Source organism: Onychostoma macrolepis, chromosome 05 (genome assembly GCF_012432095.1).
Source record: "Onychostoma macrolepis isolate SWU-2019 chromosome 05, ASM1243209v1, whole genome shotgun sequence".
NCBI lineage: Eukaryota > Metazoa > Chordata > Actinopteri > Cypriniformes > Cyprinidae > Onychostoma > Onychostoma macrolepis.
This window is the reverse complement of record NC_081159.1, coordinates 21,121,648-21,146,673: the sequence shown is the minus strand read 5'-3', so window position 1 is coordinate 21,146,673 and position 25,026 is coordinate 21,121,648. Positions and strand designations below refer to the sequence as shown.

The 25,026-nt window shown below is 36.6% G+C and overlaps 1 protein-coding gene across 1 annotated transcript in view; it reads right to left on the bottom strand.

The window, feature by feature from the left end:
• Window positions 1-25,026, bottom strand: part of whrnb (whirlin b) — a 60,090-nt gene that overhangs the window by 11,397 nt on the left and 23,667 nt on the right. Inside the window, exons 3-6 of the mRNA XM_058777259.1 lie at window positions 21,249-21,374; window positions 13,711-13,919; window positions 12,343-12,382; window positions 130-333 (exon numbers count right to left, since the gene is read on the bottom strand). Of these exons, the coding sequence (XP_058633242.1) occupies window positions 130-333; window positions 12,343-12,382; window positions 13,711-13,919; window positions 21,249-21,374 (579 nt within the window). The remainder of the gene's footprint in view (window positions 1-129; window positions 334-12,342; window positions 12,383-13,710; window positions 13,920-21,248; window positions 21,375-25,026) is intronic.

Below are 25,026 nucleotides of genomic sequence, written 5' to 3'. Positions count from 1 at the left end.
TATGATACATTTTTCATTTGTATACAATGCTATATCAAATAAAGAGTTTTCAGTGACAGTTTGCATTACATTACGAACATGCATTTTGGGTTGTTAGCAATTCTGAGATTTTTTTGTTCAGTCATTTACCTTGGCATGTGTGTTGAAGAGTTCAAACAGGGCCATGGCCAGAGGCTCTACCCCGATGTGTGCACGCTGGTACTCTTGAATGTAATAGCTCATGGTCTGTCTCTCTGTCTCTGTCAGAAGCATGTACGCCTGTTCCTCCAGTGAGCTCCAGGCTGCCGTGCGTACCGCTCCGACGGCTGGCACAACACCTTTACAACAGATTGACTGCAAACGAGAGAATATAAAACAAAAGGGGGTGTGTCTACATGTACAATGTTGTACAGGCATGTAAAATCTCTTATGTTTGCATTATAGATGGCTTCATTTGTTTGACTTGTAATCATATCCTTTCATATGTATCCAGGGGCGTCATGCACTCATTTTTTTTGAGGGGGCACGATTGTTGGGGGGGTCATCATGTGACACACAGCAGCCACAACAGCACTCATGTTTTATTTTTTTCCAAAAATTATTTTATCGCCTCTGATTGGTCATTACATTCATAAGCTCAACAGAATCGTGTGTGATTGGTTATAATGCAGCACTGTAAAAACGCGTCTGTCTCTGGCTCAGCGCCAGCCAGGGAACGCAGAATTGTGTTTAGCAGCTGATGATATGATGCACTGAAAGTTCTAATCACGCCGGTATGATTGTATCAAATATAGAAAATATTAATCTGCTTTTGTTTTTTTTGTTTTTTTGCATTCAAAAATCCACTTGGCTCAAAAATCTGAGGGCATGACGCATCTGTATGTATCCTTCATTCCATGTCAGAACAACACACATCAGAGTTCTGTTACTAAATGAATCTGTTTTTGAACTAATTCAATCATAATCAGGCATGTTTATTTAGTATCATTGAGATTATAGTTTTTATTATTAATGAATAGCTTTTATTTTGATATTTTGCACTTTCATTTTAAGTTTAGTTAAAATTTAAATATGTTTTTTGGTTTGGTTTGGTTTTAGTTAACTAAAATAACCCTGTTTTGAACAAACTCTTTTAATAAATGATTTACATTTAGTCATTTTGCAGACGCTTTTATCCAAAGCGACTTACAATTGGGGAATACATAAAGCGATTCATCTTGAAGAGGCAATCCGACAAACGAAGTGCTTGTAACACCAAGTCTCAGGCATTGTTTAAATAAGTACAAGCTAGCAAGGGAAGGAATAAATAAGGAGAAAGAGTTTTTTTTTTTTATGTGTAAGGTGAAGTCAAGTAGTGTCGAAAGAAATGAGTTTTCAGTTGTTGCTTGAAGATTGCCAGGGATCCAGCACTCCGAATATGGGTGGGAAGATCATTCCACCAGCCAGGAATGGTGAACGAGAATGTTCTGGAGAGTGATTTTGGTACCACGAGGGGTCGCTCACTAGCAGATCTCAGACTTCTGGAGGGGATGTAGATTCTTAATAGTGAGTGCATGTAGGCGGGTGCTGAGCCTGTGGTTGTTCTATAAGCAAGCATCATTATCTTGAACTTGATGCGAGCTGCGATTGGTACCCAATGCAATGAGATAAATAGAGGTGTGACATGGGCTCTTTTGGGTTCCTTGAAGACCAGTCGTGCCGCCGCATTCTGAATCATTTGTAGAGGTTTGACTGTGTTTGATGGAAGTCCAGCCAGAAGAGCATTGCAGTAGTCCAGCCTAGAAATGACAAGGGCCTGGACAAGAAGTTGTGCAGCATACTCATTAAGATACAGACTTGCCACCATGTACTGGTGGTTTTAGTTTCATGCATTTAATTTTTTATAACAATTCATATTGTTCAATATTTTATTTTAAAAACTGTTATTTATTTTTTTTTATATTTTGAATTTTAAACTTTTTCATTTTCATTTTAGTTAAAGTTTTAGTAATTTTGTTGTTTGTTTGTCACTTTTATTGCAAATTTATTTTAGTTATTTTAATGTTTTGAATTAGTTTTCCTTTTTAATTTTAATTAAAGTTTTAGTAATTTTGTTGTGTGTGTCATTTTTATTGGTTATTGTTTTTTAGGGTTTTTTTTAGGTCTGTATAGTTTTCATTAATTTTAATCTGGGTTTAGTTATTTTACTATTAGTAAATTACTAAGTAAGGAATAATTGATGACCGGCCGTTGAATTATTAGAAAAATAATGCACACCCGAGGTGGAATGCGAAGCGGAGCATGAATGAAGTAACAATTTTAGTTTTAGTTAACTATAATAAACAGTCTCATAGTGTTATTTATGCAATTGCAATTTTTGACTTCTGCTCACAAATTATCATTTTAGTCACATACCCCCGGTTTCACAGACAACACTTAAGCCAGTCCCAGACTAAAATGCATGTTTGAGCTGTCTCAACTGAAAATATCTTGCTCTGACATATCTTAAAATACGGCAGTGTCATTGTTCTGTGTCAAGATGCACATCGTAATGTTTTCTTCTAAGGCATTTTTGTAAAAGTTGCTTAAATATAATTTATAAATATATAAATTTACCTAAGGCCTAGTCCTGGCTTAAGCTAAGCCCCGTTTGTGAAACCAGGCCTAAATATTTGCTTGTTAAGCTCACGTGATTTTTTTTTAGATCATTTTGGATGATGTTATGGTGTCTTGGAAGCCTGTCTGAAACCCTTAGGAGATATTTCGAATTAAAGGCTACCTTTGAAGTCTGGGAAAGCAGCTAGCTTCGGTTCGGTTTCGGATACAGCCAATGTTACTCATTTATTTTCATAAATGAAAATAAGCAAATAGTGGCATGTAGTGCTACAGTGGTATAAAACAGTTGTGCAATCATTAGTCACACCGTGTAGTTGATATGAACTGATGTAATGTGCATGTTCAGGTCAGTGTGTGGGCAGCAGGCACTCATGGGAAAGAGAGAATAGCAGCTGCAGGACTGCATCGCAGAGACCTCACCAGCCAGCCATGTCTAATATGTAATGCTACATACCCTAGGGTAACAAACTCTCTCTCCCTCTCTCTCTCTTATTCAGCTAGTCATGCACCTTCTCTTTGAAAACATGCCCTTTCTCTGCTTACTACTTTTAGACATCCTCCTTAATCAAACCTACATCACAATAACTCCAGTCTTTGTCAACAAGCTTCCTCTCTCTCTCCTCTTCCTGCCTCTATCCAATTCGCTCCACATCTCCCAGTGCTGCTATTGCTATAAAAAACAACAAACTCTGAAACACCGTGCATTGTATATCTATGCCCCCCGGTGTCTAGCTGGTGACTTACTGAGAGAAATAAAATGATCAAGTAAGAAACATTTTTAAAGACATTCGGAACACAAACCTTCAAAAGTTCAGCGTGAGAGAAAATAGGGACGGATCCACAGAGCAGTGGTTCTCAACTAGTGGGTCGTGACCTAAAAATGGGTCTGATGTGGTCTCAGACAACAGTACAAAAACAATACTAAATACATCTAATTATATTTATCGCACATATTTATCAACTTCTAAAAGGGAGGTGAAAATGCTTTACATACCTTTTGTTGCTGACATTAATGGTTGTGCATCCAATTTAACCTTGACCCAGACTACATCAAATACAGTTTCATTTGCAAGAAGGATGAATAAGGTTGTGTTCACCACAATTTATTTTGTGCAGTGAACTACTGGCTCCCAGGAACCATCGTAAGTTGTAAAACTATGATAATTAAATCATTTTGAAACCAAACACTCAAACAATTAAAAATGTAAAAATAGGTTTTCTATTCTGCCCATATAGCATATTGTTAGCCAAGATTATGGTGATACTACCTTTTAGTGTTAAGAAAGGTAAAGGTAATTTTGTTTACTTACAATAAATAATTTTGGTTTGTTTTGGGTTGCCATCTAATGTCCCATGTAAAAGTCATCAAGTCAAGTCAAGTCACCTTTATTTATATAGTGCTTTATACAATACAGATTGTGTCAAAGCAGCTTTACAGTATTAATCAGAAAAATAGTGTGTCTATAATGCAAGAGGTCAATTTTTCAGTAAAAGTCAGTTCATCATTGATGTCATCATCCAGCTCAGTTCAGTTCAAATAATATCTGTGCGAGTCGTGAAGGAAAAAAATTTGAAAAGAAATACTGTGTATTGTCTAAAACAGCATATTAAATGGAATATTCACAGTTATATATAAATACACATTACAAAGATGCATTGAATCGATGAAAAATGTGATAGTAAAGATATTTACTTTGTTACAAAAAATACCATTCTTTTAAAGGTTCTATTGATTAGAGAGTCCTGAAAAATTTATCACAGTTTCCACACAGGAATAAGAGTCAACAAGTCACAAGAATAAAAAATGTGAAGACTGGACTGGATCAAATGCATGCAGCCTTGATGAGCATAAGACACTTCTTTCAAAAACATTTTTTACAAAAATCTTAACCCTAAAACTTGGGAACAGGAGTACTGTATGTGCTACAAATTAATTAAAGTGATATGAAATAGAGAGAGAGAATGAGAATGAGACAGACAGAGAAGAGACCAGTTTGCTGTGACAAGCGTTGTGGTTTGCTTACGAAATCAATACTTTTTTGTATTCAGTTGCAGCTGTCCTTGAGCGCTCCCATTTGAAGAAAAACAGGAGCGTCTTTTCCTTCCTCAAGGACTTACTATTCTATTTTTCTACTCGCACGTAGTCAATGGTACAAACTTCTTCAGACCAATTCATGATCAGACTCAGATTATTCAATATGAGACAGCCAGCCTAATTCATCAAACTGCTGTCTCTTGCCTCTTTTCAGTGTTCTATACAGTGCTAATGCATGTTTTCAGCCTGCTGTATAAATAACAGAGAATAGTTAGTTATTAGTTGCAAGGTAGACTGCTTATGTTGACAGTTTATTAGAGTACCTGACACCTGGAGCCTCATTTATAAAATGCAAGTTAAAAAAAAAATTCATTAAGCTGCATAACCATTTTTTGACTAATATTAATAATCAGAAGAAAAGTTTCTTGAGCACCAAATGAATTAGAATGATTTCTGAAGGATCATATGATCCTTCTAAAATTCATCTTTGCATCACAGAAATAAATTGCAATTTAAAATGCATTAAATAGGAAACAATTTTGATCAAACAAATGCAACTTTGGTGAGACCTTGGTTTCTTGGTGAGAAACTTTCAAAGACACAAGAAATCTTACTGACTCCAAACTTTTAAACAGTAGTGTAGATATACCGTACAGACTTTTTATAAATCGTTCAAAGGAACGTTTGGGAAATTATCGAACATCCACATGTAGGTGATTTATGTGCATCTTATAAGGCCCCGAGTCCAGAAGTTTGAACTGTGCCCAAGGGGAAAGATGTAATTTGCAATAAAATCTTAATAGCTTGCACAAATAGATTATCATACAGCAGATTTTAAACGTTCATATCAGCCAAAAAATATCATTTTGCATGAAGGACATTAGCAGGTTTCATTTGGCACTCTGGTTTGCACTTTATCTCAAAGAGCCTAGACTGATGATGCCAGGAGTCTGGAGAGGACCATCCATCCCTCATTACTGCCCGCATTCCTGGATATTGCGGATCCACAGCCCTGATCACTAAAACTGTCCCTCGGCGTTCCACTGTGCCAGCCTTAATCAATAACCCGGGATAAGAGTGTCTCTGCCAATTTTAAGTTTATATGCACATACACAAGCATCCTACGGACAGACTCGGCCCCCACAACAAACATGCCACCATGACTTCTGCTGAACTGAGATATTTCTAGCTGTTTTTCAAGTATGAAGAGTCATAGTGATTTTACAGGAAGTATTATACATTACAATGACAATGACTATGGATGCTGATGTCACAAGATCTGACTTTGTTTATTGAAATTAGTTATGACTCAGAGCTGGATACAGGACTAAGAGAGTAACGTCAAGAACAGGAAGATGAGACAGACCCTCTCTGTCAGGATAATGTGATGAATTATGTTAGACAATCAAACAATCTATAAAAATATGTGAGAGTGACACAGACAAAGAAAGAGATGCTGTTCTCTGTAAAACACTATATTAATTCTTAAAGAAACAGATCACTCAATCCAGTTTTTTACTCACACTCCAGAAATCACAAACATACACAATACCATTAAAAAGTTTGGGGTCAATACAATTTCTTTTTTTTTTAAAGATGTCTCTTATGCTCAGCAAGGCTGCATTTATTTTCCGGCATTTACAAAAAATGCAATCAAAACAGCAATATTGCCTGTTTTTCAATTTGAAATCACTTTTTTATATATGAATATATTTTGTAATATTATTCATTTCTGTGGTGGCAAAGCCAAATTTTCAGCAGCCATTAGTTCAGTCTTCAGTGTTGATTATGCTGATTTGCTCAAGAAATATTCTCCTTATTATCAATGTTGAAAACATTTGTGCAGCCAAATCTTAAAGATCTCTGTAATTAGCTAACACTACACATCTTGTGCTCCAACATGAAGCAACATGAAAGAAAGCAAAAAGACACATCTTTTCTATAATAACAATTGGTAACACTTTATTTCGATAGTCCACTTTAGACATTACACTAACAGTAAGTAACTTTGCAACTACATGTCAACTAGCAGTCATTAGAGTATTAGTAGACTGTCTGCTTAATATCTTCTAACACTTTATTTTGATGGGTCCACAACATACAACATATTTACTGACTTTGCAAGTATATGTCAACTTATTCTACTCACCCTAAACCTACCCTACTGAGAGTTAGTAGACATGTAGTGAAAATTAATGAGAATTAGTTGACATGTAGTTACAAAGTTACTTATAGTTAGTAGAATGTCTGAAGTGGACTATCAAAATAAAGTGTAACCTAAAAAATTTTCACTCAAAAGACATTTTACAAATAATTACAAAAAAGTGGTTACAAAACACACCGATCCAAACAAACATGTTACATGTAGCATGAGCAGTTTTTGATGTAAATTAGATTGTATAATTTCAAAATCTGAAGCAAAAACAGAATGGTCTGACCTTAGCTTTGTGAAATTATACTACATAAAACATGCCCGCGCAAAACAAAAACAGCAGATAAACTGAATAAGATGCAAATCCACTCTCTGACAGCAGGTGGCACTTATGGAACAGCAGCCATGCAGCATTTCCTTGGTTACTGCAGCCCTGCGCTTTTAAATACCACATTAATATCCATTATACGGAGGTAAGATGAAAAGAAAATACCACCTAAACCTTTTTTAAGACAGTTCCCCTCAGAGATACATTTATATAAACTCCCAACCCCAATTCAGTATTTAACATTTTTTTTCCAATATGTCACGCATCACGCACGTATTTTCTCCTTTTTGCGTTCGTCTTCAATGTCTCTCGCCTCTGTTATGCCGAGTTCACTCTGCTTGATTTTCAAAGTCGTTGGATCACCAATGTTTTCACACTGCATGACTATCTGGGGTAGCATTCAGTTGCTGCTGTGTTTTCGTTGCACGATGGATCAGCGACAGGAGGTTACACACTGCATGACTTTACAACAGGAAGATTCGCCAACTACTTAGTCCACAAACTATGTTACATACATAGAGCCCTATTAAAAGAGGGTCTATTAAATTAATTGTTTAGTTTTTGTTTGTTATTGTTCGATTTAAAATTCATATTTGGTGTTCTATATTAAAAGAAAAAGGGTTTAAAATTGATGTGGACTTTAAACTCAGAGTTTGTATTTTATTAAAAGAAAAAAGGAATGTCACTGATTATCCATTGAGGTCTGGAGAATGACCCCAAGAGTGGAAGGGGCAGGGTTATGAAGAAAAATGATGGGGTGATACAATTGAGGAAGAAAAACGATACTCCTCTCTTTAATTTTTTTTATCCAAGAATTTAAAATACCCAGCGTGTTTTATTTGTTCCTACTAAGGACTGATAGCCATGTTTATTGTTGCATCCAAGGATTGATGGACATTTTGTAGGGTTAGCAGTTAAAGGAGAGCGACGCGCGACGGAACGCACGAAGACGGGGCGACTGACTGGGAGAGACCGAGGCTGTTCCGCGGCTGCGGATCGGGCCTGTTGCCATCACAGACGGAGGATTCGCGAGGACATTTGTGAGTGCTCATTCGCGAGAGGACGTCAGTGACGATCGGATTTGCTAATCATTTGATTGTATTTCCTGAACAGGTACTGTGTTTGAACTTCTCTATGTCCTTGGATTTCGTGAGTATTCAAAATTGTTGCACATGCACCTGAGCTCCTACATTGCGCGCCAACGAGAGACTTAAATCCCAGCTGGGTAAAACTTTATTTTGGGTATTTATTCTGTTGTGAATCTTTGTTTATTTTGATTATCCGTTTGAACTAAGTTTGATTGTGTTACCAATGTGGGAATTGGGTCACAAGGTGCCCTAAAGTGATTTATGTAGAGAAAAAAAAAAAAGAGGTAACAAAAGACAAAAGAGTCCACGTTTAATAAATGTAAAGGTTTATTGACAATCTCTTTGTCCTGTGATCTTCCTGTGAAGAAAAATTTAATGGTTGCTTGGTTAATGGCCAGTTGAGTAATTTCAGTGAGATTGGAATTTACATTAAGAAATAGAAACACAGTACACAACCACTTCCACGCTCTGCATATATAATTTTAAACACTTCATACTGACATCTGAAACCCGGGGTTGTATTTTAAGGTCTGTCATTACTAAAATGTAAACTTTAATTTATAGATGTAACTCTCACCCAAAAGTTTATTGTTTGTTTTATTGAAATTCCCCCTAGACATACAGTACTTATCATTTGAGTCGTTCAACGGGAGAGGCCTACACATATAACTCCTCCTCAAACTCCTCAAACTTCCCACTGCCCTGTATCTTGCTCTCTCATTGGCAGTATCATCGCCGATGTATTTTTCAGTCAGAATTCAGTTCACACAGGATTTTGACTTGCCGACAGGTCCAGATATTTAGCATGCCTGCGATACTCTCAGATTGTGTCTTTTTCACTCACGTGAATGAGCACCAATTTGCCTCCAGTTTCGGGCAGTGGGAACTTGGCATTAAAGACCATTTACAGTTGGTTTATTTGCTCAGTTAAAGAATTAGTTGTGTGTAATTAATATTTTTAAAGTTCTCCAACCATTAGTCAGAAGTGTATGCACCCCCTCTCATTTCAGGATGCTGTCTATGTTGCTTAACCACTTGTACCAGTATGCCGGGGTTTTTTTTTAATTATACCGTGTGCCTAATTCAAACCAGTTTACAGTTTGAACTGGTATATCGCCCAACACTACAGTAAAAATACTGACACATACAGAGAGAGGGGAGACTGGCACTCAGGGCGCACAATAGTGTTCAACCAGGTGTAATCTGAGTGACCTACATAAGTCCCATTGAAGTGGTTTGCTCAGGCTTGCTGAAGCTCTGATTCTTCAGGCTACACATGATGGACAGCTTGTATTGTATCCGTTCCGTCAAGCTTTCTAGAAGGACAAGGCCCACTCGTCTGCCCATTGAATGATGGAAGATTTAGGTTCATTCCAACAAAATAAAAGCATGCCAGGCCCGAGGTGCAGGGGACAGGAGGGGAGGGCAGCAGGCAGCCCAGCCTAAAGCAGCATGTTTGGGACTGAGAGGGGTTATTTGCGCGCGACCAAATAAGCTAAACAAACAGCTTAAGGTTACTGAGACAAAATACAATTTGACTCCAACAACCATAGAAAAGGTCTCTGAACCAATCACTCCCCTTGTCTCCTGTAAGTTCAGCTTTTATGCTCCAAGAAATAATGTCAAAACACTTCTCTACCTTGACCTTAAATGTGACAAAGCATAACTATGTTGACTCCAAACCTCCATAACTTATAAATGCCACCATTTGCCTTTTTAGCACAAGGATTAACAACAAATTAGCAAATAAATTATCGCTTAATTTATGTTTCAGCATTGATCACGGCATGCATTTTACTGTCTTCATTCAAATGTAATTGTGTAAGCCTAAAGCAGTTCTGACTGTAATCGTCTGAGTAACGATGAATTAGTATGCCTTGTCTCCAATCCACAATTATGAAGTTGATTACTGTGAGAGGTAACACAGTGGCTGCTCCGGATAAATTGATGGCATAATTTGAGAAAAGCTTTTAATTTACATTTATCTGAAAAACATCATGGGTTTAAAAACTGTTTGCCATGCAAAATTAGAAAAACGATTTATTTACATAGTTAACAGAGCATATGAGTCAGAGCAGTGGCTTAGTGGTTAGTGAGGGTGCTCTGACACAATGAGCCATGGTGCTTGAGATGAGAGTTCGAAATTGGTTCTCTATTCTTTCCTGACAATACAACACTGCACATTTTTGATGTGATGCGCTAATAACTCTCTGGCAGGATTAATATGAATATAGTAAAACCTCTAAAAGCACATATTAAAAAAAAACACATTTTTCTACCAATGTCTTCAAAAATCTCTCAAGGGTTATACCTGACTATAAAAGCTACAGAAAATAACTACTCATATCACACAGTTAACAGGATCGTTCACACAAATATGAAAATTGTGTCATCGCTAATGATCACTAAAGCTATTTGGTTACCAACATTGTTCAAACATCTTCTTTTGTGTTCCACAGAAGAAATGAAGTCATGAAGTTTGGAATGACATATTTCATATTTTAGCCAACTTTTTCGCCCTTACAATTCTGCATATGCATGCGGTCAGGTCATGCGTCAGAATTGCAAGATGTAAAGTCAGAATTGTAAGATAAAACGTCACAATTATGTTTTACATTTTTTTTCCATGGAGGAAATACGCTTCTACATAAGGGTGAATAAATAATTATTTTTTTTAGGTTAACTGTCTATTTAAAGCCATTGAACAGGCTCACTACAGCTTTTTGACCAAGGTAAAAAAATACTGGTTAAAAAATACTAAATAATTCAATACTTTACTGCTGAGCATAGCCAGAAAAAAATGATATTCATTAAATAATTTGCCATGACTACCTCCAAGATTTTACTATAAGAGTTTTTTAAATGTATTATATTAATTTATTAATACCTTGACATTTATTAATAAGGCCTATAGCTAGTTTAAAATTTCCCAGATATTTCAGGCTGTCCATGACCACGAGAACCCTAAGAAAGGCAACCACCTTCCTCCACAGCATAATGTAATATGCTAAGCTATAAGCATAATATGACTGTGAAGAACCTACTTTTCAGTTTATCGCTGTTTACCATCACTGCTGTGTGAGTGAGGCTGTATTCCCAGGTCTCTTGAGTGACACCTCTATTTCTCTGCTGCAGATAAAGGCTCATCCCTCTATATGTTTATAATACTACTTCAGTGAAGATCCTTGTCAATCCTGTAGGTCACCTTGAACATAAATGGGTCTCAGAAATCCTGCACTTGTGCCAAAGTCCTCTGACAGGTCTTGGAATGCACGGAATGGGAAATGGAATATGAGACTGTTACAAGAGAATGTAAGGACACATAAGCGCCTGCCATCAAATCCATAATCATTTCGGGTAAAGAAAGCCATTCACTTCAAAAGCTCATTTTTGGGGTAGAAGATTGAATTAAGTGACAATCACACAAAAAGGGTCATATGCAGCAATTTCCCTGTCGCCTTCTCTTCCACAGGGTCCTCTAACAATTCTTTAGTCACCCTGGATAAAATATAACTCCAGCCATGTGGATAAACATCATGTGTGCTCCACAGCTCAGAGAAGGCCACTCAAACCCTAAGAGAGCTTTGATTTGCCCAGCAGGATGCAAGTGTTCCTCCCTGCCTTCAGCAGATGAGACAGACGCTTCACACAATCAGAGCAGTTTGATGTCTCCCAGCTCAGAGCTGTCCTTTACACTCAGTAATAGAGTGATGTGAGCGAGTTAGGCAGAGATCACAGCCTTACAGCTGTGCAAAGACAATCCTTTAACAACCATCACATAAAACCTCCAAAGACAATAGACCATGCAATGTCTGGCAGACACCGTTAGCAGCCATAGGCACAATGCACGTGCACACACACACACACACCACACAGTGTGTTTACTCTGAGATAGCAGTGTTTATTCAATTTGCACACTAAAAAGCTTGATTGCTTTGATCTGTGGGTAGACACCAAAGGAATATGATGTGAAGCAAATATATTGCTATTTTCAATATCACACTGACCTTAATATCAGTTTTTTGTATTCTTGTTTCTCAGACTCATTACTTGGAAGGAAAACCATAAAATGGCATATTAAATAGAACATTAACCTTGGATGCTTGAATGAAATGTAAACAATTCAAACAGGTTTGTATATGTAAATTGTATTTTTGTACCTTACCTTTCCTGAACTTCCTGCTCCAACATCAACAGGCAAAACACTGTTAGGAGAGAAAGAGATTTTGTTAAGTAAAATGGAATGAATAAAATGAATAGTGCATAAACTAACAACTTTTATAATGACAAGATCATCTGCAATAATTGTTTCTGATTGGTCAATCTCCAAGAGTCATTAAGTAGTCAGATATTTACCAGTTAGCACCATACTTTCACATCTCACATATCACTCCATGGTTTCTCTTTACATACCAACAAAAGAATAGCTAATTGGTTACATATTGTGAATCAAAAAGGTTAGTCAACAGGGGGAAAAAACCTGTAACTCAGAATGGAGATTAATAATTAATATTGTAATACTAGTACAGTGTCATCTCATTGTTAAGCAAACTGGTTTTCTATTATAACATACTTTTTTTCTTAGGAGAAGCTTTATGAGCAGTAAAATTTCAAATCATTATTTAATGTAAGTAGCAATTTATTTGGCAAGTACCTTATAATAAGCGTTATGCTTCATATTAAGGTCTAGATCACTCTAAATGGGTTTTTCGTGATGGTCGACTGGCTATACATTGTACCTTACTTAATATTTGATTTCCATATCATACAGTGCGCCCTAGTCATGAGACTGACTTACATACATAGTGGATACAAAAGAAAGTAATCAAAATGCATATTAGAAGACAAGACTAATGAAGCATGGAACTAAAAGGCACCTTGCCGGATTTCCAGGGGAGCACTTTAGAAATGAGCACACCCTCCAGAGATCCCAATCAGCCCATTTCCATTTGGGCCATTGAGAGAGCAAGAGAGACGAGATCCCTGCTGTGAGTCATAGTGCTACTGTCATTCCACTAGCATGTCATACATATATTTCAACCATCAATGCCTAAGGCACATCATCTAACAATAGCATCTGCATCTAGCTTTAAAATCGTCTCACTACTATATTTAGAAACTCTCTTTCAAACCCACTATCTGTATGACTAGATTCACTGACCTGAGAATAATTTAGTAAAAGAGTGAGACCACAGCTGAATTTCAGAGGAAAGCTGAAATATTGCATAAAGTGGAGCTATTACAGTAATGGAAAGAAATGAATGAATTTTCCATTACATTAGGTAAAGGATCATTAAACGGTGTTAGATCTAATTATTTTATTTCATAATCACCTATTAAAATGAGTGACTCTTAAGGTAGATTTCAGCATGCGGAAGCAAATGGTCTGATTGATTGTTATTTTGCCTCCTGACATGCAATCACAAATTAAGACCTTTTTCCACCAATCATACTGTATATTACAGCGCTTTATTACATTTCTGACAAAAAGAAGATGAAAGAAAGAGAAGAAAGCATTGTATTGAAGCTTTACCTCTGGGTGTTGCTATTGGCCGAGCTCTCAGCGATCTGTGCACTGGGAATCCATTTGGTCTCATCCACCACGGTGCGTGCATGAGGCAGCCGCCCCACGTCCTTTATGGTCATCAGCATGTGGCGGGAATTCTTCAAGATCTGCACGGCCTCGTCATGAGAAATGCTCCGGAAGCTACGTCCATTGACCTCCAGAATCTGATCCCCTACCTACAAAGATGGAGACAGAGAGACACTCCAAATGAGACAAAATGAAACGCAACAATGCCTGGCACAACAGCGCAGGGCCCACGCACCACAGGAACCTGTTTAAAAGAGCTGCCAGCAAATTTATGTGTACAGATTACAATTACAGTTGATAACTGTTAAACAAGCTGTCCCTTCAGTGTGATTTGTACATTAAATAATTTAATCTGTATTGCCAGAGCATTTGCAAAGTGTGGCAGATAGACAGTTATGAATATCATCTGTCCCGTTTCCAAATTCCCTCAGTAACAGACTGACAGGAAGTGAGGGAGTAGACAATGAAGAGAAAGAGGAGCATTCACTGGAAATTATTCAGTTACGAGCTACAAATAAAAGAGCTCAATCTGTTCTCATTAAACCTACTCGGCCATAGCTGAATAGTGGTGTGTTCTGCAAATCAATATAATGAACATAATTCATAAAAAACTCTGAGCAGTTCAGCACAGTGGGACAACAATCAATGACTATAACACTATTGTTTTACTGTGTCTAAATCATCTCGCATCTTAATATCTCATATTGTCATAAATCCATTAAAGGGATAGTTTACCCAAATGTTGAAATTCTATCATTATTTACATACCCTCATGTCATTGCAAACCTGTACGCTGTTATTTTGGTAGTGACTTACAGATGTGGTCACTATAAACAACTGCATGGACAAAATCCTTGAAAAATTCTCGTTTTCTGTTACATGGGAATAATGTAACAATTTTCATGGGTGAGCTATATACAGACTGATGAGGCTGCAATAATGCATATAAGGGTGAGGATTCCATTTCAGGGATAAAGCAAGCACTAAACACATTATTTCTGTAACTGTTCGGTGTAAATTTTTCTGGAGTCTGTTTTACAGCATATTTCAAGGCTGCAATGTATTAAAACTCATCCTGACTTTTTTCATCTAGTCTATAAAATGCCAGCTTTTGTCTGAGCAAGACAAATTCTAAATGATGGATGGATGTTCTGTGAAATGATAGAGGGTGAAAGAACCAAAACAGAAAGGCCCAGGAGGAGGAAACTGCAAACCAGTCTTCAAATTGAAGAGCAGATTGTCCACCCTTAATAAAGACCTTAGATATTCCCGTTCCTTTCACTGGAAAAAAATGTAATTATTGACATAACATGATTTTTGTTTGCCCAACATTTCTTCGATCACCGGTGCAAACCAAACCTTTTCCATTCCTCCTTTTGTTTTCCTCAGCAAAGGAGAAATAATAAAGAGAGATTAGTTATCGATGTGTGTCTGTTTCTTCCTCTCTGTGCAAACGTTCTTCATGCAGTGGAGTCAGCAGCCAGAACGCACTATAACTCACTGGTGTAGAGAGAGAGAGGGATAGTGAAAGAAAGACAGAGAGAGAGAGACGGAGAGCGAGAGAGGCTGATTTATAAGCTGCATGCAGGAACTCAAGGATCCTTCATTTACTCACAGAAGGGAAACCACTGGCATGGCACTACCAACCTTTCTTCACCTTTATCACACTCTCCAACACTCTGCATCCCTCTATTCTTTCCTGACTACTCTCCACCCTCTGCACCATTCCACCCAACTCTCCTCTAATAGCCCTCTACATGACTATGCTTTATTAAACCTTTGGGGACAATCAACACTAACATTAAACATGTAGCACACAAATGTATGAAAGCAAATGCAGTACTGTTAAACAGCTGAGAGGGCAAAACATTAAAATAAACACAATGAGACATGCATTACCTGTTCATATGCATTACCAGAATGGACTTAACATTAACCGTTAACAGCACTAAAAAATGACAACAGTGCAATGGAATGTTAACTACACACCCTGTGTGCATTAAAATGTATTTAGACACTTTATTAATAACAATAATTAATAACAATAAAAATTAATAACAATAATTACTATTAATAATAATAATAAATCTTACACCAGCTTAAGTTCTGCTTTAAAATACTTTTTAGAGACTAAATCAATAACCAAACATTAAACAGTCACACTTATTTTAAAATTAAGCATAAACACTTTTTAAAACAAAAAGAATAGAAAATAATTAAAATGTATATAATTATTATAAATCATCTACTGTATGTGAACCGACTATATACATCCACTAAAAATGACCTTAAGATAAGTTGGATAAAATAAAAATAAATGTCTCAGAAAATGCAACAATTCAGACATATTTCAGGGCCAGTCTATGTGTTATATATAAAGCAACCATGTGTCCATTAAAATCAAACAAGCTTAATCTTGCTTCATCCTCCTTTATGTACTCTAATAAATCCCTATACACAAATGGGATTTTCATGTGTGATTTATTATGAGAGCTTGGGTCTGTCCCAAATCAAGACTGAAACACCTTAAGGAGCAATAACTATGCTGGACTATAGACATGACCCATATAAGCTCTTGTGAGGCTTCTCACTAGGTCATTTTGTAGCTCTATTTCCATCCCTGGCTGCCTCTGGCTGTCTCTTTGTGTTCTTCAGGTGGGTCTAAATGAAACAAATATAAAAGACTCAGACAAAGTTATTATACAGCAGGCAGGTTTCAGGCCCACTCCTTAAATATACAAACACACTGCTCGGGCCTCGCACATCCATCTGTCAGCTACAGTTGCACCGGACACCGGCAGTGGTGAGGCATAGATAAATGTGTCCGACGGATGTCCGCCACAGATCCAGGTGAGCCCAGCTCATCTCCGAGGGGAACGGACATTAATTAGGCCCAGTGTTGAGCTACGCAGATGGGACAGATGCCGAGCCATCAGTCAGTTTTACCTCCAGCACAGCTGAAAGTTTAATCTACATGGCTCTGAGTTCAGCAGACAGGGAAAGGGTTTTTGGGAAATGGTGGGGGTGGCTGCTTGAAGGGAAATGCGGTTCAGAAGAAAGGAATTATGGAATGAGTTCAAAGACCAGGAGTTTTGCCAGAAGCTCGAACTAAAAAAGAGCTAGTAGGAGGATCCAAAACTTTGTGGAAAATGTGGTCTTCACTGAGGAATACTGCTTTGTACTCCACACTTTGTACACACATGCACACACACACACACATTATAGGCAAGGATGCATATATATATACAAGCAAGGATGCATTAAATTGATAAAAAATGTCAAAATGACATTAAAGAAAATGAAAATCTTACAAAAAATGTTCTATTTCAAACAAATGCTGTTCTGAAATTCCTAATCATCAAAGAATCCAGAAAAAAAGGTATCACGGTTTCCACTAAAACATTAAGTAACAACGGTTTTCAACAATGTTGATAATAAGAAATAGTACTTGAGTACCTAATCAGCAAATCAGACATCATGTGAATAAATTACATTTTAAAATATATTAAAATGGAAAACAGTTATTTTTAATCATTAATCATATTTCACAATACTACAGTTTTTACTGTATTAAATAAATAGCTAAATATTTCTCTAAAAGTGGGTAGTAAAAAAGATGTGCTGTCAACATAAGTAATTATTTTTCTTCAGGACAGTGACAAAATAAAATAGTGGCATTTGCTTCAAGACAGTGACAAGATAAAATCTTATTATTTAAATTTTAAAAACAACATGTTGCCTTTGTAATATCATGCTAAATATATATTTTTTCAAACAGTAAAATGGATGTTTGTACATGAAAATATATGTATAGATCGTCATTGTACTGCAAGTCACGTAAATTCCACAGGTAAACACACTTGCCCAATAAATCTTTTTATTAAGACACAAAAACATTTGCCTTTGATTCTCATAGCTTTTTAACTTTTAATTAATTAAGCATATTTAGTTCTGCTTCTAGTGTCTATAAGAAAGAGAGTTTTTCAGTGCTCTAGACATATCGAGAGTAGACTGGTGTTTAGAGGAGTTCTTGCGTGGAACCTCTGGTCCACTGATGAGAGGTTCATTGAAGAAGCACTAAAACCCAAACAATTATAGAGAGAGCAAAATGAAAAGCCTCTCCAAAAAAGCAAGCAGTCAATCTTTCATCTCCTCATCGCAACCATCGCTCTCCATTAGAGCAGTGCAGCAACAGTTGTGCGTCCAAAAGAACACTGTTGAGCTAAGTAGATTTATGAGTTCCTGTAATACAGTAAGGTTAAAATCTATCGCAAGGAAAGACTCATGATTATTGGGGCTGATAATTGCAATATGCAATTAAACGGAAAAAAGTGAGACCTTTTCCCAGTAATTTTCTGGAAAAGCTGCAATATGGAGGTAGAAATTTCAGTGACATTCATAGCATGTGGTATAATGTAAGTGCAGCTGTGTATGCGAGGTTTTTTTGTATGTCTACGTTATGCAATAGCTCTTTTTGTATAACCTGATAATATCAGCATAAAAGTGGTTTTGACTTTTCAAAAGTCATATAATAATCAAAAATGTTACACACAAATGTTACCTCACTTACCTCACTGTCTGCTGCCTGCAAGGTGGACCTTCTTTAAAGTAGATACATCTACCGAAGTTGTGGCACAGCAGGTACTACATGTAAAATGTATACACTGAATGCAATGCAAGTAGCTTCAGATAAAAGTGTTAGGTAAATGCATAAATGTGACATAAATGTAATGTTTCCAGAGTGGAATGAGGCGCCTCCCCTCTACTTGCTACAATAAAAAACAACAACATAGGCTCACTGAAAAGATGTGCCTCTGCCTACATTTCTGTAAAACTCATAAACATACCTACAAATCGATGCAGTTTCCAGTTGAAATGAACACTAGTGGCAGTAAAACTCAGACAACTTTTATTTATTTTCACACAAAGTATGATTTGCACATTCACAGTTTCGATTATTAAAGCCTTTTCGCATAATTACTTGAGGAATATTATGTTTTGAATTCAAAACAATTTTAACATGCTCCGAGATTTAAAAACTGATACTTTTGAATGTGTTGTCACATATACAGCTTCATATGCATGAGTTTTCTAATTCAGTAGGTTTTCTCGGTAGCTCACGTGATATGATATTGCACTTGAGAGATGAAGAGCTCTGGTACAAACCCCACGAAACTACGGTTCGACAAAACAGCTCAAATCTGCATAAGGAAGTTAAAATAGCACGGCTGCATCAACAAACGTGTTTTTATATCACTTTTGCATTTGTTAACACTATCGGGTAGGTTTAGGGTTGGATTGGTGTAGTGGATATTTCCAACAAGATGGAGCATTAAGTTTTAGCCACACTCCTCATATATTTGAATTATGAACCACCGCAATACGTACCTGAAGCAACATAATACAAACACAGCAATACGTGCCTATATCAATGTAACAAATACGTGGCAGGGCAACATATTAAAACTCCATTTTAGCGCCACTTACTGGAAGTTTCACTTTGAAACTGCCGCGAAACGTGCAATAAGGTACATAATAACAGTGTTGCAGAAATGTATTTAGAGGCACGTATTTCGAATGAGCCTGGGTTGAAAAAAAATAGCAATACATATTGGTATACAGTATACATAGCATATACCAATATATTTGATATATAGCCATCTATACTGGAAAAAAACAGACAATAAAATCATACTATTATTTAATATTATAAAGATAAACATACTGCTTACTAAATAAAATAAGCTAGTTTTTATACTGCACTGATCATGAAAGCAGAATGAAACCATAATGATAACAGTAAGAAATATATACTACTACTACTACTACTGATAATAATAACAATAATAATAAGCTCTCTGGGGGTCCATAGACCTGATAAAGCAACAGTGAAAAAAATGTCATGATCAGCTAATGGCACAACAAAAATACAGTCCAAGCCATTTGCAACTATCCTGAACTGTGACACTAGAGACAGCAGACAGAGAAAAGCATCTCCAACAAGCCATTTTGAGCTATTAAGAGCACTCCAAAAGAAACTGGGCAGTGGTAAAACATTTACCAGGCCTAAAATACAATTAAATATTAGAGTATATGTAATTGTTGAATGGCTATTAATGGAGAAAGATGCTGTCTGCAGCCAAATGGTGTAGCTGCAGCATCTACCACCAGAGCTGCAACTAACACCAAACAGCCATGCTACCCAACCAAACCTTGACTCTGTTGGTCTATAGATATAACCATCTGTCCTCCCTTTCCAAAATCTTTACGTTTCTGCATTCAGATGAGTGATTCTTGTCATTTCAGTGCAGATACACCAGATCTGCCATCCTGATCCAGAATACGTTCTACAATACCGTCTCAATGTTTTGCTGTCTCACTATCCTGCCAAATTTTGATACAAAATGTCTGACTTTTTATCACCAGCACAAGTAAACACCAGCCCTGGCATGACACGATTACAAATCAACCCTTTTGTTCATATTTTTGCCATGCAGCAAAGCAGCGAGAATACAAATGAATGGTTGTGAACATGCAGAAGCACGGAGCTGCATTACCAAAAAGGTGACGTTAAAATATTTATCTGTCTCTGGTGGGGCAGAGGTAGTTGGTGAAGCCCAATCACTGAAAAACTCAAGCACATAAGGTTACACAGAGAGACAGAGACTGAGGAAGAAGACTGGTAATATCATGTAAAATAAACAAAATAATAAAAACACAAAGAGTTGATTAGTATGAACAAAACAATTCATCTCAACAGATTAAAGCAGACTGATGCAATGATGAAGACTAAGGCTTGTGATATTTTCCAAAAAGACTACCCAACCCATTCTCAAGCTGAATGGAGAAAGAGGAAACATCTTTCATCTTTCTGTCCATGGATTGATGCCAAAATGTTAAGAGCTCACTCAATCTTTTATGAGGCCAGCTTTGGATTTAGTGCCACTTTGTTTCTACATCTTCCTGTTTGGCAGAGGCCACTTCAACCAATATACTCACACCACAAATTTAATTAGACACATTAAATGCAGTCATGCCGAACCCCAGCAACACTTTTGGCCACTTGCGGCTTTTCAAAAAAATAAGATCAGATGTGAACATGTCTGAAACAATTTGTGTTTGTTTTAAGCTAACAGATGAAGAATACTTCCAGTCAAAATACAATGACTTGCAGTTTCAAACATGATTATCTTTCCTGTCAGATGGCATGTAAATTTTGCACCCAGTAAATGAGCTGTTTTCAAAGACATCATTATTGATGAATCACTGATTGACTGATGACTTCTACAGTAGCAACCTTATTAACAAATCACTTCACACTGCTCCCATCTAAAAAAGATTTAGACTGAAATAAGGACTTGTCTCAAGCAATTGGCTCACGTCCAAGTCGAGGCACAAATAACTGTATTAAAGTAAAAGTAGGGTCTCAAATAGTCTAATATTTTTAAGTTCCCAAATTGTGACTCAAGATATTTTACCTTTAGTCCGCTGTACTCTGCAGCAGACCCTCGGTCCACTCCGGTGATATAAATGCCCAGAGCATACTCAGCACCTCCACGGATCATCAAACCCAGAGATCGCCCATCATCCAGTGAGATATTCACCTGGGGAGAGAACACACACATTTGTATATTATCATGCTCATCTCACTTGTTTATGTATTCACTAACAAGTCTTCACAACAGCGCAACTCCTAAAGCAATCTAACAGTAACTATAAGAAACCAAGAAACTTTGGGATTGACAGCTAAGAAAGGATTGAAAGTGTCAAAAAGTTCAGCTTTATATGAATGAGATGAAAAACAGCTGTGACTTCTGCCACAAGTGTTTCAAAACCTGCCGATAATGGTGGAGTTTTTGTTGAATTCAATGCATAAATCACAGCTATTCTAGACTCGTCTAAGATTCCAAACTCAGCTTTGCACTCTTTCATTGTCACTAGAATATGGCTGCATCAACAAATGTATAATTTATGCTGTGTGTTTAATTTAAATATTTTTTCTTCACTTTTTTCCATCGGTATTCTCTTACATTTATTAATTTCATTAACTTTAGAAACTTTGGGCCCTGTGAAAAAGTCTTGTAAAACGCTTTTCACAATGTTACTTATACAGTATACTTATAAGTCCACTAGCGATTATAGAGGTATTCCTGGAAAATTGTTAATATTTTCATTATCTTCTCAAATAACAAGTACATAAATAAGTAAATAAATAAATGTCATTTATCGGGCATTGTGTTTAACAGCATTTTATTTTATTTTATTTCTTTTTTTGTGGAAATTTATGGAATAATATAGCCAACTCGTTTATCTTGCTAAGGGTAATTGTATAGCTGGCACTTTAATAAATAGACGGAATTAAATAATATTTTTACATATTTTGCATAATTTGACGAATTCTAAGTTATGGTAGTTTAATGTGACCTTTATACAATGTAAAAAAAAAAAAAAAGTTTAAACCTGGAACATAAGTGAATTGAACAAACTCTCCTTACAATGACTGTGTATTGAAATCATTTACAGTACATACTAAATATAGACACACTGCTGCACATTTTACAGGCACAGCTTCAAAGCAGCAGGTATCCAGTACTTTAATTGAACATGTATGACACAGTGGATTATTGGTTAGCGGGTGGGATATTTACCCCCTAGTTGAGACTGTGGTTGCACACTTCATTTCGCTCATCAGTTATGGACGCCCCATTACTAAAGGAAAATGCTGAGGCAATGAAGAGGAGGTGACTATAAATTGACTCACCCACCCATCAGGATTCTAGTGATGTTCGACCTGAATGAAATACCAATAAGATTCAAGTCTGGAATGCAGCACAACCAACCACTGCGGCATCTAAACCCTGATGAACATTTACCAACAAATCAATTAAAGCTGTGTTTATCATCTCTCTATGGGCTTGACTGTGGGTTTAAGTTGATTATGTTTCATCAGTTCTCATTTGTCGTACATCGTTTCATACTAAAACAATGAATAGATTACCAGAATCCAGATATTATTCTCCTCAGCATTATTCAGACTAACTATGAGGGTACATTCTGTGTCTGTAGCGTAATGAAGCAGCCAATTTCTGACATCTTACAGAGTCACGCACATTTCACAATCCCTCATAGTTTTGTCTGACTGGTTACACTGATGTAATGTACTGCTTGTTGGCAGGATCTATGAAGAATTCAAAGTGTCTCATGACCTTAAATGTCAGCTCTGCAGACAGCACTAAAATACCAATATTATTAAACACAAATGTACATGTGTATACAAAATTCAGTACACAAACATCCTTATTCATTCCTCCCTCATGCATTACACGTAGTGTGATAAATGGGTAATATGGATTTGGCTAGTTCATCTGAACTCAGATGATAGTTCAAATGGGTCATATCAATCACATTGACATAGTGGGCATTTCAGGTGAGCTGGGCCCAAAGCGTGCCTGAAATACTCTTTCAGCAGCCCCACATCCGAGCCAAAACAGCACAGACCCCTGCTAAAGAATCTCTGCAGCTAGCATGCTCCACTGCCTCCATCCAAAACAAATAGATCACTGTCAGTGCTTGTAATTAGGTCTACCTTGAGTCATCCATAATCAAATCTGAAGAAACAAACAGTTTTTGTTGTTGAATTAACCATTGTCTGAAGTTTAGACAGTTATTATGAGTTAAAATCTCTGTGTTTGAGTTTATGGCATTATAGGTTTTATAAGCAGTTGAAGGGATGGCTCACCCAAAAATGAAAATTTTGTGATCATTTACTCAACCATGTCGCTCCAAACCTGTGTAAGTTTCTTTCTTATGCTGAACACAAAAGAAGATATTTTGAAGAATTTTGAAGAACCAAACAGTTGGTGTCCCCATTGACTTCCATAGTAGGGAAAGAAATAAATTTTTACAAATATTATTATTTAATATAATTAATAAATATGTAAGGGATAATCAACTGCTAGCTGTGCATTAAACGATTTGAATGCACGACGTGGAGGCGAAGAACCACCCGATGCACAGCCTCCGCGAAGTGCATTCAAATCGTTTAATGCACAGCTAGCCGTTGATTATCCCGTTTATGCCATGGTCATTTGCCAGCATTCACATATTAAAGATGTTAATAATATTTGCGCTGCAATATTTGACCGGAACGATAAAAATTACAGTTATTTTCGTCTGTATTACTATTCAACTGTATCTGTATGTTACTATGATTACCAATGTTTATAGGAAGCGCATTAATATGGAGCGTGATTAAACTGACCTGGAACTACCTGTGCAGTTAAACGAATTTAATCAACACCTGCCAGCCAATCAGAATCGAGTATTCAGACAGACCATGGCATAAACATAAAATATATCGGTAACACTTTACAATAAGGTTCATTAGTTAACTACATTAGTTAACATGAACTAATAATGAACTGCACTTATACAGCGTTTATTAATCTTTGTTAGTGTTAATTTCAACATTTAATAATACATTATTAAAATCTTGTTAACATTAGGTAATGCACTGTGAACTAACATGAACTAACAATGAACATCTGTATTTTTATTAACTAACGTTAGCGAAGATTAGTAAATACAGTAACAAATGTATTGCTCATGGTTAGTTCATGTTAGTTAATACATTAACTAATGTTTAACTAATGAACCTTATTGTAAAGTGTTACCAATATATCTCTCTAACAATATTATTATTTAGCTGTTTTTAATTAGCTGTGATTTTTCTCCTCTTTGTGTTTTTATTTATTGTATTTTTTATTTTTTTCTTATTTTCTCTTTTCTGGCTCAGTGCAGTGAGTGTGATGCCACATGACCAAAAAACTCTTCCATATGGAAAGGAACCTTTAGATATGCAATATAAACCTCTGATGACACTTTTAAATTTGTGAGTCACTGACAGATGTTGTATTTAGTACATTTAGTGGCAACTGTTTAGGGCTTTTCAGACCTTGTCAACAGTGTTGTGATTGGTGACTGCTGTCCTTTGGGTGTTTTTAGCTGAAGAGGCAGAATATGGGATGAAGGTGTGAGAGGGCATAGTGGGGAGAGTTGATGAATATGTGTGTGTGTGTGTGTGTGTATGCTAATGCACCTACAGAGAAAAAGAAAAACCTGCAGAGCTGGTTTGCAGTTAGCAGAAAGGAATCACTGAGGCATTACAATCATTTTTACACTCGTTAGAACTGTCATTTTAAATATGAATAAACTGAGTGACACAACACGTAAAGGGAAAAGCCACAGATGTTTAAC